The following is a 16,920-nucleotide window of genomic DNA, read 5'->3' on the forward strand; positions in this document are numbered from 1 at the left end:
TGCCACTTTTAGATGTTTACATACCCTACATTACTCATCTCATATGTATATACTGTACTCTGTACCATCTACTGCATCTTGCCATCTTTATGTAATAAATGTATCACTAGCCACTTTAAACAATGCCACTTTTAGATGTTTACATAGCCTACATTACTCATCTCATATGTATATACTGTACTCTATACCATCTACTGCATCTTGCCCATGCCGTTCTGTACCATCACTCATTCATATATTTGTATGTACATATTCTTATTCATTCCTTTACACTTGAGTGTATGAGGTAGTTGTTGTGAAATTGTTAGGTTAGATTACTCGTTGTTTATTACTGCATTGTCGGAACTAGAAGCACAAGCATTTCGCTACACTCTCATTAACATCTACTAACCATGTGTATGTGACAAATAATTTGATTTGATTTGATACAAACATCATCTCATCACGCTGTGGTCATTTGGGAGATCCTGTCTTCCTGTCATAAAGACAGATGGATCATAGCTGACTGTTCGTGACACTCAGACATGATGACACATCATGGAATCCAATCATTTTACCGAAGGTTGGGTCCTGTGGTAATAATTACGCTGATGATAAACATCTGGCTAAAACACGCACAAATTCCTCTGCATTTGCAGGCTTGTCTGAGTTAACGGGGTCGGACACACCTGATTTGTGACAGAAACTCATTTGTTAGAGACTATAATAAGAGAGGGAGGAAGAGATCGTTATAGAGTTTTCAATCTCATACTTTTAGAAAAAAGAGAAAGTCAGACAGAGAAAATGATAGGGGGAGAGAAAGAAAAATACTCCTAAACTCTCAGGAAAGGTATTCTGTTAATAGAGGATTTCATCAGGAACTACATGCAGGCAGAGTTAAATTGTCATTTGATGTGTAAAGTGTTTCTCATGGTGACAGTTCTGCCCTCATGTATGATCTTGTCTGATGAGCTAGCGGTTTGAGCTGTGTAGTATCAGCACCCTGTAATCACTCACCTGACAGCACACTATTACTGGTTGATAAGATTATTCTCAATTGAGCTCAACTTATTGTTCTCTTGCAAATCATGGCAGTGTGAGGAAAGGAAGGTTACTGTTATGTTCACATCAGCAACTATAATAACCATGTTAAAAAGGTTCAAACGTGAGGCCTGTCATGAAGTTTGTTCATGTCAATGAAACTTTGTTGAAGCACACCACTTCAAGTTGTGGTGTTTCAGCCCTGACCACCTTATAGTTTCAGCCCTGACCACCTTATCCCACTGAGCTAAAGCCAGTGCATTTTCTCTGGGAGCTATTACAAGTTTCATGTCTTTGGCAAGGTTATTGTAACTCCTCACATGAGAAAGTTGGTCTGAATGGAGAATTTCCTGTCCTGTTAATAATCTACTTCCTGGATCATCAGGTATTATCAATTTGATATGGTCCATTTCATTTCAAATTTCAAACGTAAACATTACTATATTACACTATACAGTGATTTCATTCTTTGGTTTTTCTGCTGCCCTTATTATATGAGCAGCTACATTATAATAACACACAGAGTATGTGCTGCACTGTATGTAGAGACTGTAGTGTAATGAGCATGTGTTGAAATGATCATGTTAATGTCATATAATTAGTACATATCCTGCAGTAGGACTGGTTAGCATCACTCTGCATGTTGCTTGCTTTCTGTTGCTCTCCCTCTCATTCAGGTAATATTACTGGCTATGATTAATGAAGGAGCATCTGGTGTGTGTGTGTGTGTGTGTGCATCTCTGTGTGTGTGTGTGTGTGTGTGTGTGTGTGTGTGTGTGTGTGTGTGTGTGTGTGTGTGTGTGTGTGTGTCCAATGAAAGTAATTTCACAGAACCATTGACAATTAGATGTTATTACAGAAGGTATGTGGAGTACACCAACACATGCACAAACACACACACACAAACAAACATGCATGTACGCATATATGCAGGTGCACACAGGAGTCTTTTAAACACACACACACACCATTAGATGGGGGCGAGGCCTGTACTCCACCAGCTGTATGTTTAAGACGCTTTTCTCTTGAATGTTTCAGTTAAATGTCTCCGTATGCAGAGCGGCCGGTAGCAGAGTGCATTTCATATGAAAGGTGCTACTAGCAGACTGAGATAGGAATAGTAAAGGCAAAGATAGTACATTACAAAAGCCTCCCGGAAAACATATCCCACTAGGATATAATGTAGGCCTGCCGAGGATAAGATGAAAACGTGTTCAAACGTTCTAGATTTTCTTACAGCTTTCTTATCTCCCTCCGCGGTCCTGTTCGCTGGTGATGCTGACAAGCCATCCCAGACTTGTGTATCCATGTTTGTGTGTTAGACTCATCCTATAGCAGATGAGGATTGATATGGGTCCAAGACAATACTGCCACTCGTGCCAGAAAGGGACAGTGGAGGAGAGAGAAAGAAAGAGAGGCAGAGAAATATATAAAATGTATAAATCTATACAGTATATATACAGTATATAGTACCAGTCAAAAGTGTGGAAACACCTACTCATTCCAGGGTTTTTCTTTATTCTTACTATTTTCTACATTGTTGAATAATAGTGAAAACATCAAAACTATGAAATAACACATGTGGAATCATGTAGTAACCAAATAAGTGTTATAAATAACTCAAAATATATTTTATATTTGAGATTATTCAAAGTAGCAACCTTTTGCCTTGATAACAGCTTTGCACACTCTTGGCATTCTCTCAACCAGTTTCATTAGGTAGTCAGCTGGAATGCATTTCAATTAACAGGTGTGCCTTGTTAAAAGTTAATTTGTGGAATTTCTTTCCTTCTTAATGCGTTTAAACCAATCAGTTGTGTTGTGAAAAGGTAGGGGTGTCACAGACTGTTACATTCTATCATACACTATCCTCACTTATTTTAAATGCATTGTACTGTATACCAATTTCTACAGTTATATGTGCCAGAAATGTCTGTGCCATCTTTACTTCAAATTCTATCCACTGGTATTAATATAGTATTATGCAACCAGGTCTTTAATCTGTACAGATTTCATTAAAACCAACCCGATCTCACTCATTTTCTGTTTCTTAAAAAAAAAGAAGTACAACACCCATGTTTAACATAATGGTCAATATTACATTGAATCAGGTATACACAGACAGGTTCACAAGTCTCGTCATTCCACTCCACTTCTATCATCTAAAGTTCTCCCATGCTACTTTCACACGCTATAAAAAGCAGCACACATGGAGCTGAGAAAGAAAAGCTCCTCGAGATGAAACCTCAACACCATCAAGACGACCAAATGTTGTTTCCCTCCTTTTAATTGCCAGCTCTCATAGTTGGCCTCCTTGTTTAGCCATATAGCTGGTGTGTGTGTGTGTGTGTGTGTGTGTGTGTGTGTGTGTGTGTGTGTGTGTGTGTGTGTGTGTGTGTGAGTGCGTGCGTGCGTGCGTATGAATGTGTGAGTTCTGCTCCTCAAATCAGCAGGCAGACGTGCTTACTTCCTCAGCAGATTGTTACGTTGGAGTCCTCGCTTGGCGGTCCCGCCCTGTCTCTCTCCAATCCTCTTCCTCTCCCTCTTTCTTCTACTCCCCCCCCTCTCTCTTCCTCTCCCTCTCTCTCTCTTCCTCTACCTCTCTCTCATCTTCTACTCTCTCTCTTCCTCTCTCCCTGTCTCTCTCTCTTCCTCTCCTCTCTATCTCTCTCTCTATCTCTTCCTCTTCCTCTCTGCCTCTCTCTCTCTTCTCCCAGTCTCTCTCTGTTTCTCTCGCTCCCTGAGATCAGATCAGGAATCTGACAGGATATATCAGCAAGGCTGGGTGTAGAGAGTAAGAATGGTGTGGGAATGTCCCTGTGGTTTATCTGGGCTCCGGACCAATCCCGTCACAGAGAATCCCCTTCTGAAAGCCCAGTCCGAGACATAGACTAATTCCGACAGCAACCGGCCCAGCCTCTCCTTCTGGCTACTCCTAATACCACTAATACTGTTTATAACTGATACCGTCCAACTCTGTGCTCCTATTACAACTAGTGGTGAAAGTGAGCCCGTGCTGACCGATATGAATAACATCTAATGTTCTACTTCTTGAATATCGTCACCTCACATCTTATAGAGTACCATCTTTAAAATTCAAAGTCCCTGTAATAATGACCAAGAGTACTATTACTGTGCTCTACAGGGTGGCCACGCGAGCCACACCTGTTTTGTTCGTTAGGAGCTGCAGTGCAGCACGTCAGGTCACATCAGTGCTTACATTCTCTTCTGTGAATCAATATACCACTATAGCTGCCGCCTTGTTCCGTTGGAGAGGGTTCACAAATGGACTGATGCTCATTGAAAATAAAAGCGTTTTAGTTTACTGTAATCCAGGGGAAAGGCCAAGCAGAGGAACGATACCTGTTTCTCGTTCTCTGGCTAGTCCAACTACAATAGAAAACAGATTCATTACCCTGAACAAAAATATAAAAGCAACATGGAAAGTGTTGGTCCCATGTTTCACGAGCTGAAATAAAAGATCCCAGAAATGTTATTTCTCTGAAATGTTGTACACAAATCTGTTTACATCCCTGTTAGTGAGCATTTATCCTTTGCCAAGATAATCCATCCACCTGAAAGTTGTGGCATATCAAGAAGCTGATTGAACAGCAAGATCATTACACACCTTGTGCTGGGGACAATAAAAGGCCATTCTAAAATTCTCACAACACAACACAACACAATGCCACATATATCACAAGTTTTGAGTGTGCAATAGGCATGCTGACTGCAGGTATGTCCACCTGAGCTGTTGCCAGATAATTGAATGTTAATTTCTCTACCATAAGCGTGAGTGTTCCATAGTGCCCCATAGTGGCGGTGCGGTTATGGTATTGACAGGAATAAGCTACAGACAAAGAACACATGTGCATTTTATAGATGACAATTTGAATTCACAGAGATACCATGACGAGCTCCTGAGGCCCATTGTGATACCCATTTTCTTTAAGGTATCTGTGACCAACAGATGCATATATGTATTCCCAGTCATGTGAAATCCAGAGATTAGGGCCTCATGAATTTAGTTCAATTGACTGATTTCCTCACATGAACTGTAACTCAGTAAAATCCTTGAAATTGTAGCATGTTGCATTTATATTTTTGTTCAGTATATAATTAGCAGAAGTTTCACATAGTTGTATTTACTAAAAGAAAAAGAGTGAGTGGGCAGGAAGATCAGTCACATCCCTTGTATTACAGTTCACTTAGGAAACATAGCCATGATATGTCTGATACTTAAACTATATTACAACATTCAGTATTACCCCCCCCAATTAGAACAGAATAACGTTTATGTTCCTTCCCTGTTTGTGCAATTAGATTACAATGCAATTGACTTTGTTAAATCAACATTACCGGGATTATATTTTTGGCGCAACATAAATTGCTGTCAATAACCTATTAGAACAAGTCAGATCAAATAACACGTTATTTAAAGAACATTTAAAACATCACAATATCATTTCAAGTAAGAGATACAATATAATAAAACAAAACACATTCAAAAATAATTCAAGGTTATTTGCTCGTTCTGATATTTATTCATTTCTTTATTACTCTAGATGATATGTCTATTGTTTGTTTAATATATATTTTTATTGCTAAGTATTACTGCACTGTTGGAGCTAGCATTTCTCTACACCTGCGATAACATCTGCAAATCTGTGTTCACGACCAATAAACTTTGATTTATTTTACTGATTTACAAGTGACATGGGTAGAATAGTCCATAGTGAACTCCAATAGTAAATGTACATAAACCCTGTACATAAAAACATCTTCTAATGTTCCCTGAAATTCATAGATATCCATTTCCTTCCATTATGCATCTCCTAGTGTGTGTAACGTTTGAGTTAGAGAGATGTATGTAGATCGTAATTTATGATGAGAGGGGACATGTCTTAAACCTGCAATAAATCTTTGTGTCACACACCCTGCCCAGAGCCAACCACTGAATTTATAGACATCTTGAGAGTTATAAATGAAATATTCACAGGAGGGGAAATTGCTCCACATTGTTGTGCTATTGAACCATTAATTACTAAGCTAAAATCAATTAAGATATATTGGTTTGGATGAACACATACATAACGTACTATAATATCATAATAATAATATTGCATTGACAAATACTGATTCTGAAGCAGTGATTCTGTATCTCGCTCACTCTTCTCTCCCCCTCTCTCCACCCTGCAGCTGTCCTGGGCTGGTTTCTCAGGATGTGTGTGTGAGACGTCACTGCAGGCAGAGGAAGGGGCAGGGCATTGTGAAGCAGAGTGTTTCAGGGGCCTCAGCAGGACAGGACATGCTACACCACGTCACGACAACAAGGCCACCCTCTAACTCATAGTTTCCCAATCCTGCTCCTCCTGGGGACCCAAAGGGATGCATGAGGGGCTAGACCCAAAGGGGTGCATGAGGGGCTAGACCCAAAGGGGTGCATGAGGGGCTAGACCCAAAGGTGTGCATGAGGGGCTAGACCCAAAGGGTTGCATGAGGGGCTAGACCCAAAGGGGTGCATGAGGGGCTAGATACAAAGGGGCGCATGAGGGGCTAGACCCAAAGGGGTGCATGAGGGGCTAGACCCAAAGGGGTGGATGAGGGGCTAGACCCAAAGGGGTGCATGAGGGGCTAGACCCAAAGGTGTGCATGAAGGGCTAGACCCAAAGGGGTACACGAGGGGCTAGACCCAAAGGGGTGCATGAGGGGCTAGACCCAGAGGGGTGCATGAGGGGCTAGACCCAAAAGGTTGCATGAGGGGCTAGACCCAAAGGGTTGCATGAGGGGCTAGACCCAAAGGGGTGCATGAGGGGCTAGACCCAAAGGTGTGCATGAGGGGCTAGACCCAAAGGGGTGCATGAGGGACTAGACCCAAAGGGGTGCATGAGGGGCTAGACCCAAAGGGGTGCATGAGGGGCTAGACCCAAAGGGGTGCATGAGGGGCTAGACCCAAAGGGGTGCATGAGGGGCTAGACCCAAAGGGGTGCATGAGGGGCTAGACCCAAAGGTACATTTCTGTTCTTGCCCATTGCTTTGTCAACTGATCAACTAAGGCTTAAAGGGCCAATGCAGACATTTTTTCTCAATATCAAATAATTTCTGGGTAATAATGAATTACCTTACTGTGATTGTTTTCAATTCAAATGATCAAAAAGAAACAAAAATGGCTTCTTGGCAAAGAGCAATTTCTCAAGCAAGAATTTTGCTAGGGCTGTCTGGGAGCGGTCTGGAAGGGAAAACGGAAAACTAGCTGTTTTTGGCAGAGAGGTTTAGAACTCTCTTTCTTATGTTTCTATTAACTAATTTACAGCCTGGTGATGTAGCCATGCCAAAACTCCCACCAAAACAGGCTGACATGTTAGGCATTATTTTTCAAACAGCTCTTACACTAAAAGGGGATTATACTACTTGTCCACAGTTTTATTCCAACCTCATAGTGTGGGCATGTACATAAAACACAGGGAAATCACGTTTTTGACTGCACTGGGCCTTGAATGAGAAATCAGATGTGCTAGTTCTGGGCTAGAACAAGGACCAGGCAGGGTAACACTGTTGACTCATAAATGAAATACTGCAATCATGCCTTTTCCTATTTGTATCATTTAAATGCAGACTATTCACATGTCAATCTGTTTTAATTTATTGGGATCAGTCCAGTGTGAAAATGGGGCTGTATGTTTTTCTGGGGCTAATGCTTGGAGATGGAATGCGGGAGGCTTGTGTTTTCTACTGATCATCTGTCGGGGAAATGACACCCTGTGAACTTGAGCGTCTCTTTATCGAAACCAGGGTTTCCCAAACTCAGTCCTGGGGCTGCGTTCGGTTTGTGCTCTAGCACTACACAGCGGATTAATATAACCAGACCTTGATGATGAGTTGGGAAACACTTATATAGACAACCAATTTAGATATGTAGGACCCTGCGGAACACGGAAGTCTCCTTTTCGTTCAGCGCGGAGAGGGAAAGAGGGAGAGCGAAGAGTGTGAGAGCATATGAGAGAGAGAAAGAGAGAGACAGAGCGCTGACTCCTCCTCGTTCTCCGGTGTCAAAGTTGACATCAGCCCTGGAGCCGAGTTGAACAGGAGCCTCGTGCGTGAACGGGAGAGCGAGCTCACATCTTTCAGTGGCGAATGCTGCACGGAGTTATGTACCTCGCGCTGCCTTGCCCTCTGAACTGCCTGCCGTCATGGATTGCAACCCGCGCGCGAAACCAATACTACTTTTTATTTTACTGTTCATCTTGTCGTTTATCCGCTCAGCACTTCTGATCATCCACCCGTCCAATGAAGGTAAGAGTGAGTGAGAGAGGCCGGACATAAAGGAAGAGAGAGTGTGAGATCCATGTAAGAAAAGTGTTCGCTCACAGACAGAGCTATAGTACATCTTGCTGCAGCGGCTCGTCTCACAGTCTGGACGGCATGCATTTGAAGGAAGGAGGTTCTGACTGCGCTGATGCTGTGGATGGAATGGACAGGATATGTCATGTTAGACCATTCGATAATGTCCAAATATTGTCATGGCGGTATTTTAGCACATTTGTAAATAACCGTTTAATTAGTTTAACCCACTGTGACGTGTGTTGACCCAAGCTTCAATGCAATAGAAGGATTAATGCATGGACTCGGTGTGGCGTTTTAAACCCTCATTAAGAGTTATTGACCGGCTGGTAAATCGGTGGAAACTGGAATCGGATGGGGGGATCACGATAATCAGCTGGGGGGCATCACGATAATCAGCTTTGGACAGTTAACACCGGGCTTCCCGTGCATCTAGGTTGGAAGTATCGTTTGGCATGCCATAGTTCTTCTCCAAATAGTGAGAATAATAGCCTACATTTTGAAACGCAGATGACAAAGTGTAGATGTTGATGTTTGGTGTTATTACTCACAAATGTCCATGTAGGCTATTGTCCCATAACAATACGGAGTAGACGCAGGCAGTCCAAGCGCTGCATCGCACAGTAAAGGACCAGGGCAGGCAGTGGACCCCCGTTTAGCTTCTTACCCAAGCTGATCAGACGTTAGCCTAAATAGATGTGATTTAGAAAATGCAGCCTATTCATATTCATTAGTATTCATTCACACGGATGGTGTATTGTATTATATCAATATAGCCCACTTTATGGAGACGTGCTGGAAGGAACACGCACACTCTAATAAAATCCCTTAGCGCAAGGAATCATTCACTCGATATTTCCATTGATTAACCCATTGACTACTTTTTCTTAAATAGGCCAATCTCGACAGGTTGTTTATTGTCGCTCGCACATGCGCGCGCGTGCACATACACGCACACAAACACACACACACACACACACACACACACACACACACACAGGCGCATATGATGAGATGACTGGCCTATAGTTCCAAAGGGCAAGGCTCATCTGTAATTGCACTTTGATTACGAAATTAATGTAGGCTACATGGACCGTTGATAGTCAGACAGAGCCAAATACTAATCAAGGGGTGAGCTCAGTAAAATGTAATGATTTATTGTCATGCTATTATTGAGTTGTTACTACATGGGAATAATTAAAAGTAGAGAACATGTAATATAATATTTAAAAAATGTTAAATTACCAATTGTAACATAATTCAATTGTTAACATATTGGCATAGTCCTATATACATTGAAGTGAATAGTTGAAGACATTGAACAACCGTTAACATGCGAGCGACTAGACTGCATTTCCCCGGCGTATTCTTTGTTGCAACAACGTGGCAGTACATCATGTACGCCTATACAGCTTTCATGGGCGACCAGCATCACGTTTGTGTTCTTCTTGTAGGGAAGCACAACGCTTGAATAGGCCTATAAAAAATGGCTTGCGAATATATGCCATCAAAATGAACAACGAATACTGCTCAAATGTCAGATTAGGCCTATGCACCGTGAGTGGTCAAAGTTTAGGCCACATAAAACAACTTCTGTTTTTGGGTAATACGTTCGCCTAGATTTCAACCCATATCATAGCTATTTAACATGGTCAATGTATTATAATGTATTATACCGGGAAGGAGTTATTATTTCTACAAAGCCGTTAGTCCTCGCTCCATGCATGTAGACTACACTGCACGCGCCTGCCGCCTCTCCCCGTCTTCTTTATATTATTGTCTAATTCACAGGCCGTCAGTCTATCACCGGTTAATAAACCAAACTTGGAGATTATGAAGTGACTTTTGTTTTTCGATTTGATATATTGGCTAATTAAATGCAAGGGTCTCTGGCATTAATCTGGCTAATGTCTTTTGTTTTCAGAAACTTTAGATATTTTGAGATGATTTCATCTTTGATATTTTCGATGAAACAGCACGTGAATAGCCTATCGACTTCTGCTTTTACTGTTTCGTACTTTTATTCACCTCACTATTTCCAGGAGCCCAACACAGCTCGATTTCACACAGCTCGGGCCAGTCCTCGACATAGCCTACAGTATTGAAGTCAAATATAGTCATTCCATTTTTTATGTTTATTGTTTAGGCCTATTTAGGCTGTTTATGAACTGATGTGTTGTTCATTAAGTGCGGTCTGTGTCTCGTATGGTGCTAATGTAAGCTATGTAGATGCAATTTAGTCGATTTGTAGGCCTAGTTGATATGTACGATTTGTGTTCAGGAAATATTGTGGTAGCCGCCACTCAACCCGAGGACAATTACAGGGTATAGGTCTACCCGGTGATAAGCCTATTACTTATTATTTATGACGTCTGCTATGGTGTGCACCTAATGATGGCTGTCCGCAACACCCTGTCTGTCTGCCAGGGAGTGTCAGTGTCGAGCCGTTCTCATCGTGAAGCCTCACGAGCTCTTGCATATCCCATCTGTAATAATAGAAATATTAAAACCCCTTCAATCAGAAACAGAAAGCTCATGCTCCGCAGAGGAGAGGAGAGAGGAATTGTCTCCCTTGTTTAATACTGTTTTTGTGCTCGAGGCACAGTGTCATCATGGCCCGGTCAAGTCAGAAACCCCCTCCCTTTCACAGGCTACTAAAGTCCCTCTCATAAATCAAATGTTTAGCACAAATCCAAATTCTCTAAGTTTATTTCAACATTGAAACAACGTGGAACTATCATATCGGTTTATTTGCGTTTAAGAGTGCAGAACTAAAAATGGGGACATGGCTATAAAAGTTTCGCTTATTTTAGTAGGCCTAGGCTATTGCCTTGCCCGAAAAATGTAGGTTAGGTCTATGCATCTATATTTTCAGGAAAATATGTATTTGATAGGCTACATATCTGTGAAGAAAATGTTTACATGTTGACAACGACAATTTACATTATTTATAAATTGACCATATCATTTGAAAGTGAACCGAAAATAAACTATGGGCCTAGACTATAGTCCAGGCACATCTAGGGTTGATAACTCTGCAAGTAGCCTACGTGTTAGAATGTTGTTATTTAGCCCAAATGTGTTATTTATTTTAAAAAATGTAAGTTTCCTCTGCCTGTTGGTCAGCGTGACCACATGCAGATTCTGTTGTGGTTTAAGCGTACTCTTTTCAGGACATCCTTTAACGTCCTTTTGGAAATATTCACTGCGTTTTGTTGCCAGATATCATATAATCTATCATTTCAGAGCAAAGAAAGTCGTAAATCAACTACAGTAGTAATGCAGTCCAACCACTCTTCAATCCGTAACGCCCTACTTTGGGGCTTCGAGCGGAACCACGACTCGCATGGGCCGCATTATATAAAACCCATACTCTAAAATAATACACTGTGATATAGGCGTATTTTGGACAACTTGACCATGTGTGTGTGTTTTGTGATAAGTTAAAGAGTAAGGGCAAGGAAAACGTGGAAGTTTTAGACGTTTAAAACTAGCCTATTTCAGGAAGACTAAGATTCTATGTCACCTTTAATGGTTCTCAGAATGTAGAGGTTAATCATGGTAATTATAATAACGATAATTACACAGGTTATTCATCATTATCATTAATTACAGGCCTAATGATTCTGATGATGACAATACTCTTTATAATTAGCCTAAATATATGTTTTATTCTTATTGCTAACTTCTAGCTCCTCTTGCGTTTATTTATGGTGAAAGAAAAACGTTTTCAACAACTTCGACGAGGTACAATTTCAACATACACGCACATGCTTCGCATTACGCATGACCGGCATTTTCATGTTAAAATGAAGATTTTAGGGATCCGAAGTTTGCCTATCAGGCCTACAAATGTTAATTTATTTATTTACTTTGGCCTGTATATACGTATTTTTGTATTTATTTGATTGTTTCGTTTGAATGAACTGAGGCCTTTTGCAACACCGGGAAAGTTGAGCCATGCTCTAGTTTCCCCTCCTCCTTGTGGCCTACTGTCCCTGTATGAGGGTATTGTTTTTTCTTCAGGACCTTGTGAGATCTTCTCATTGCATTTAAAACCAATTTGAACTGACCCCATGAAAAATGTATTTTTTTTCTGATAAATATATTGGTAACGTTTTAGCAGCACATTGTACTATTTTACAAGCCGTAGCCTATGAATGATTGATTGTTGAATGTGTTCTAAAGCGGAGGCCTACTGGTCAGATTATTCTGTGATGTACCAAAACTTGGTGATGTGATTTATTCACACTTTCCATAGGCTAATGGTTGTTTTTATAGAAAATATAAAATACATCAAAATAAAGAAAACGATTTGTGAAATGTACCATACCATAGAATATACGCATAATTCGAGTTGAATTATATGCTGTTCAGAGAAAACAATTCAGTATAGGCCTATCCAGAATTGTATCACCATATCCATATTATGATCATGGTTTCAATATGACTTTGATCAAATGCATATTGGCCCACATGCTATTAGTCATTACAGACTGCCCATATTGCTACACACTCGTGTTTACAGAAACAAATACCATTTTCTGCCATTCAGCAGTGCTTGTGTAAATCCTGGACAAACTTTGGTGAGCTACTATACTGTGTTCCGTATTGCGCTAACGGAGTAGGCTAACGGAGAAAGTAGGCTGATATGGCCGCTTTTAGGACTGTTCGTTTTAGGGGGGATAATTTGGCATGAAGTTATGTCATATTCAGATATTGTATTGGCTGATTCGGAGCGATTCTTGCACCAAACGGATCAGTGTATTTTCTCAGTGTAAATGTGTCTTTGAGTGAGTGCGCATAAATTGAGAGAATGGCTCTATATGTGTGCGTGTGTGAATGTAGGCGACAGTAGTGAGTCTGTATGCGTGGTGCTTGGTATGGTTTCTCTCCCTGTCCGGGCGTTGGTATTTTTAGCCGGTGGCAGGAGGCCTTGCCCAGGGAGGCTAGAGTAGTAACCCGCTGGGAGGAGCAGGTTTGTGAGCGATGGCACCTGGGAGGGGGGGGGGGGGGGGGCGCTTACACATGTTCCCACTTTAAAAATAGTGCTCTCTGTGTGTTTGTGTGTGAGTTGTGTTTGTGTGGGAGGCCTGTAGGAAGCAGTGTGAAGAGTGCTGTTATCTAATATCTCACAATAAATCAGTATTAGAGAGAGAGAGAGAGAGAGAGAAAGAGAGAGAGAGAGAGAGAGTGTTTACATGCAAGTATGAGCTGTGAGAGGGGAACCAGCAGCAGCATCAGACACAGCCACACTCAGTTTGAATAATTCATGATGGGAGGAGAACACTTCACCCTGAACACACAGTCACAACCTGCAGTCACAACCTGCAGTCACAACCTGCAGTCACAACCTGCAGTTACAACCTGCAGTCACAACCTGCAGTCACAACCTGCAGTTACAACCTGCAGTCACAACCTGCAGTCACAACCTGCAGTCACAACCTGCAGTCACAACCTGCAGTCACAACCTGCAGCCACAACCTGCAGCCACAACCTGCAGTCACAACCTGCAGTTACAACCTGCAGTCACAACCTGCAGTCACAACCTGCAGTTACAACCTGCAGTCACAACCTGCAGTCACAGACTACTGCAGCCCTACACAACCTGCAGTCACAGACTACTGCAGCCCTACACAACCTGCAGTCACAGACTACATTTACATTACATTTAAGTCATTTAGCAGACGCTCTTATCCAGAGCGACTTACACAACCTGCAGTCCCAGACTCCTGCAGCCCTACACAACCTGCAGTCACAACCTGCAGTCACAGACTACTGCAGCCCTACACAACCTGCAGTCACAGACTACTGCAGCCCTACACAACCTGCAGTCACAGACTCCTGCAGCCCTACACAACCTGCAGTCACAGACTCCTGCAGCCCTACACAACCTGCAGTCACAGACCACCGCAGACGCTAACACACACACAACCTGCAGTCACAGACCACCACAGACGCTAACACACACACAACCTGCAGTCACAGACCACCGTAGACTCTAACACACACACACAACCTGCAGTCATAGACCACCGCAGACGCTAACACACACACAACTTGCAGTCACAGACCACCGTAGACTCTAACACACACACAACCTGCAGTCACAGACCACCACAGACTCTAACACACACACAACCTGCAGTCACAGACCACCGTAGACTCTAAACACACACACAACCTGCAGTCACAGACCACCGTAGACTCTAACACACACACAACCTACAGTCACAGACCACCGTAGACTCTAACACACACACAACCTGCAGTCACAGACCACCACAGACGCTAACACACACACAACCTGCAGTCACAGACCACCGTAGACTCTAACACACACACAACCTGCAGTCACAGACCACCGTAGACTCTAACACACACAACCTGCAGTCACAGACCACCACAGACGCTAACACACACACAACCTGCAGTCACAGACCACCGTAGACTCTAACACACACACACAACCTGCAGTCACAGACCACCACAGACTCTAACACACACACAACCTGCAGTCACAGACCACCGTAGACTCTAACACACACACACAACCTGCAGTCACAGACCACCGTAGACTCTAACACACACACAACCTGCAGTCACAGACCACCGTAGACTCTAACACACACACAACCTGCAGTCACAGACCACCACAGACTCTAACACACACACAACCTACAGTCACAGACCACCGTAGACTCTAACACACACAACCTGCTGTCACAGACCACCACAGACGCTAACACACACACAACCTGCAGTCACAGACCACCGTAGACTCTAACACACACACAACCTACAGTCACAGACCACCACAGACTCTAACACACACAACCTGCAGTCACAGACCACCACAGACGCTAACACATACACAACCTGCAGTCACAGACCACCGTAGACTCTAACACACACACAACCTACAGTCACAGACCACCACAGACTCTAACACACACACAACCTGCAGTCACAGACCACCACAGACTCTAACACACACACAACCTGCAGTCACAGACCACCGTAGACTCTAACACACACACAACCTGCAGTCACAGACCACCACAGACGCTAACACACACACAACCTGCAGTCACAGACCACCGTAGACTCTAACACACACACAACCTGCAGTCACAGACCACCGTAGACTCTAACACACACACCTGCACAACCTAGTCAACAACCTGCAGTCACAGACCACCACAGACGCTAACACACACACAACCTGCAGTCACAGACCACCGTAGACTCTAACACACACACAACCTGCAGTCACAGACCACCACAGACTCTAACACACACACAACCTGCAGTCACAGACCACCACAGACTCTAACACACACACAACCTGCAGTCACAGACCACCACAGACTCTAACACACACACAACCTGCAGTCACAGACCACCACAGACTCTAACACACACACAACCTGCAGTCACAGACCACCGTAGACTCTAACACACACACAACCTGCAGTCACAGACCACCACAGACTCTAACACACACACAACCTGCAGTCACAGACCACCACAGACTCTAACACACACACAACCTGCAGTCACAGACCACCACAGACTCTAACACACACACAACCTGCAGTCACAGACCACCACAGACGCTAACACACACACAACCTGCAGTCACAGACCACCACAGACTCTAACACACACACAACCTGCAGTCACAGACCACCACAGACTGTAATACACACACACAACCTGCAGTCACAGACCACCGTAGACTCTAACACACACACACAACCTGCAGTCACAGACCACCGTAGACTCTAACACACACACAACCTGCAGTCACAGACCACCGTAGACTCTAACACACACACACAACCTGCAATCACAGACCACCGTAGACTCTAACACACACACACAACCTGCAGTCACAGACCACCGTAGACTCTAACACACACACACAACCTGCAGTCACAGACCACCGTAGACTCTAACACACACACAACCTGCAGTCACAGACCACCACAGACTCTAACACACACACAACCTACAGTCACAGACCACCGTAGACTCTAACACACACAACCTGCAGTCACAGACCACCACAGACGCTAACACACACACAACCTGCAGTCACAGACCACCGTAGACTCTAACACACACACAACCTGCAGTCACAGACCACCGTAGACTCTAACACACACACAACCTGCAGTCACAGACCACCACAGACGCTAACACACACACAACCTGCAGTCACAGACCACCGTAGACTCTAACACACACACAACCTGCAGTCACAGACCACCGTAGACTCTAACACACACAACCTGCAGTCACAGACCACCACAGACGCTAACACACACACAACCTGCAGTCACAGACCACCGTAGACTCTAACACACACACAACCTGCAGTCACAGACCACCGTAGACTCTAACACACACACAACCTGCAGTCACAGACCACCACAGACTCTAACACACACACAACCTGCAGTCACAGACCACCGTAGACTCTAACACACACACAACCTGCAGTCACAGACCACCGCAGACGCTAACACACACACAACCTGCAGTCACAGACCA

General features: G+C 43.3%; 1 protein-coding gene across 2 annotated transcripts in view; it reads left to right on the forward strand.

The window, feature by feature from the left end:
* The first annotated feature begins 8,086 nt into the window (after positions 1-8,086).
* LOC115107431 (ephrin type-A receptor 3-like) overlaps positions 8,087-16,920 on the forward strand; it is a 193,076-nt gene continuing 184,242 nt past the window's right edge. For both annotated transcript variants that reach the window (XM_065017924.1, XM_065017925.1), the window contains exon 1: positions 8,087-8,313. In XM_065017924.1, coding sequence (XP_064873996.1) covers positions 8,211-8,313 — 103 coding nt within the window. In that variant the 5' untranslated portion in view covers positions 8,087-8,210. The remainder of the gene's footprint in view (positions 8,314-16,920) is intronic.

The sequence above is a fragment of the Oncorhynchus nerka genome, linkage group LG1 (genome assembly GCF_034236695.1).
Source record: "Oncorhynchus nerka isolate Pitt River linkage group LG1, Oner_Uvic_2.0, whole genome shotgun sequence".
NCBI classification, from domain to species: Eukaryota; Metazoa; Chordata; class Actinopteri; order Salmoniformes; family Salmonidae; genus Oncorhynchus; species Oncorhynchus nerka.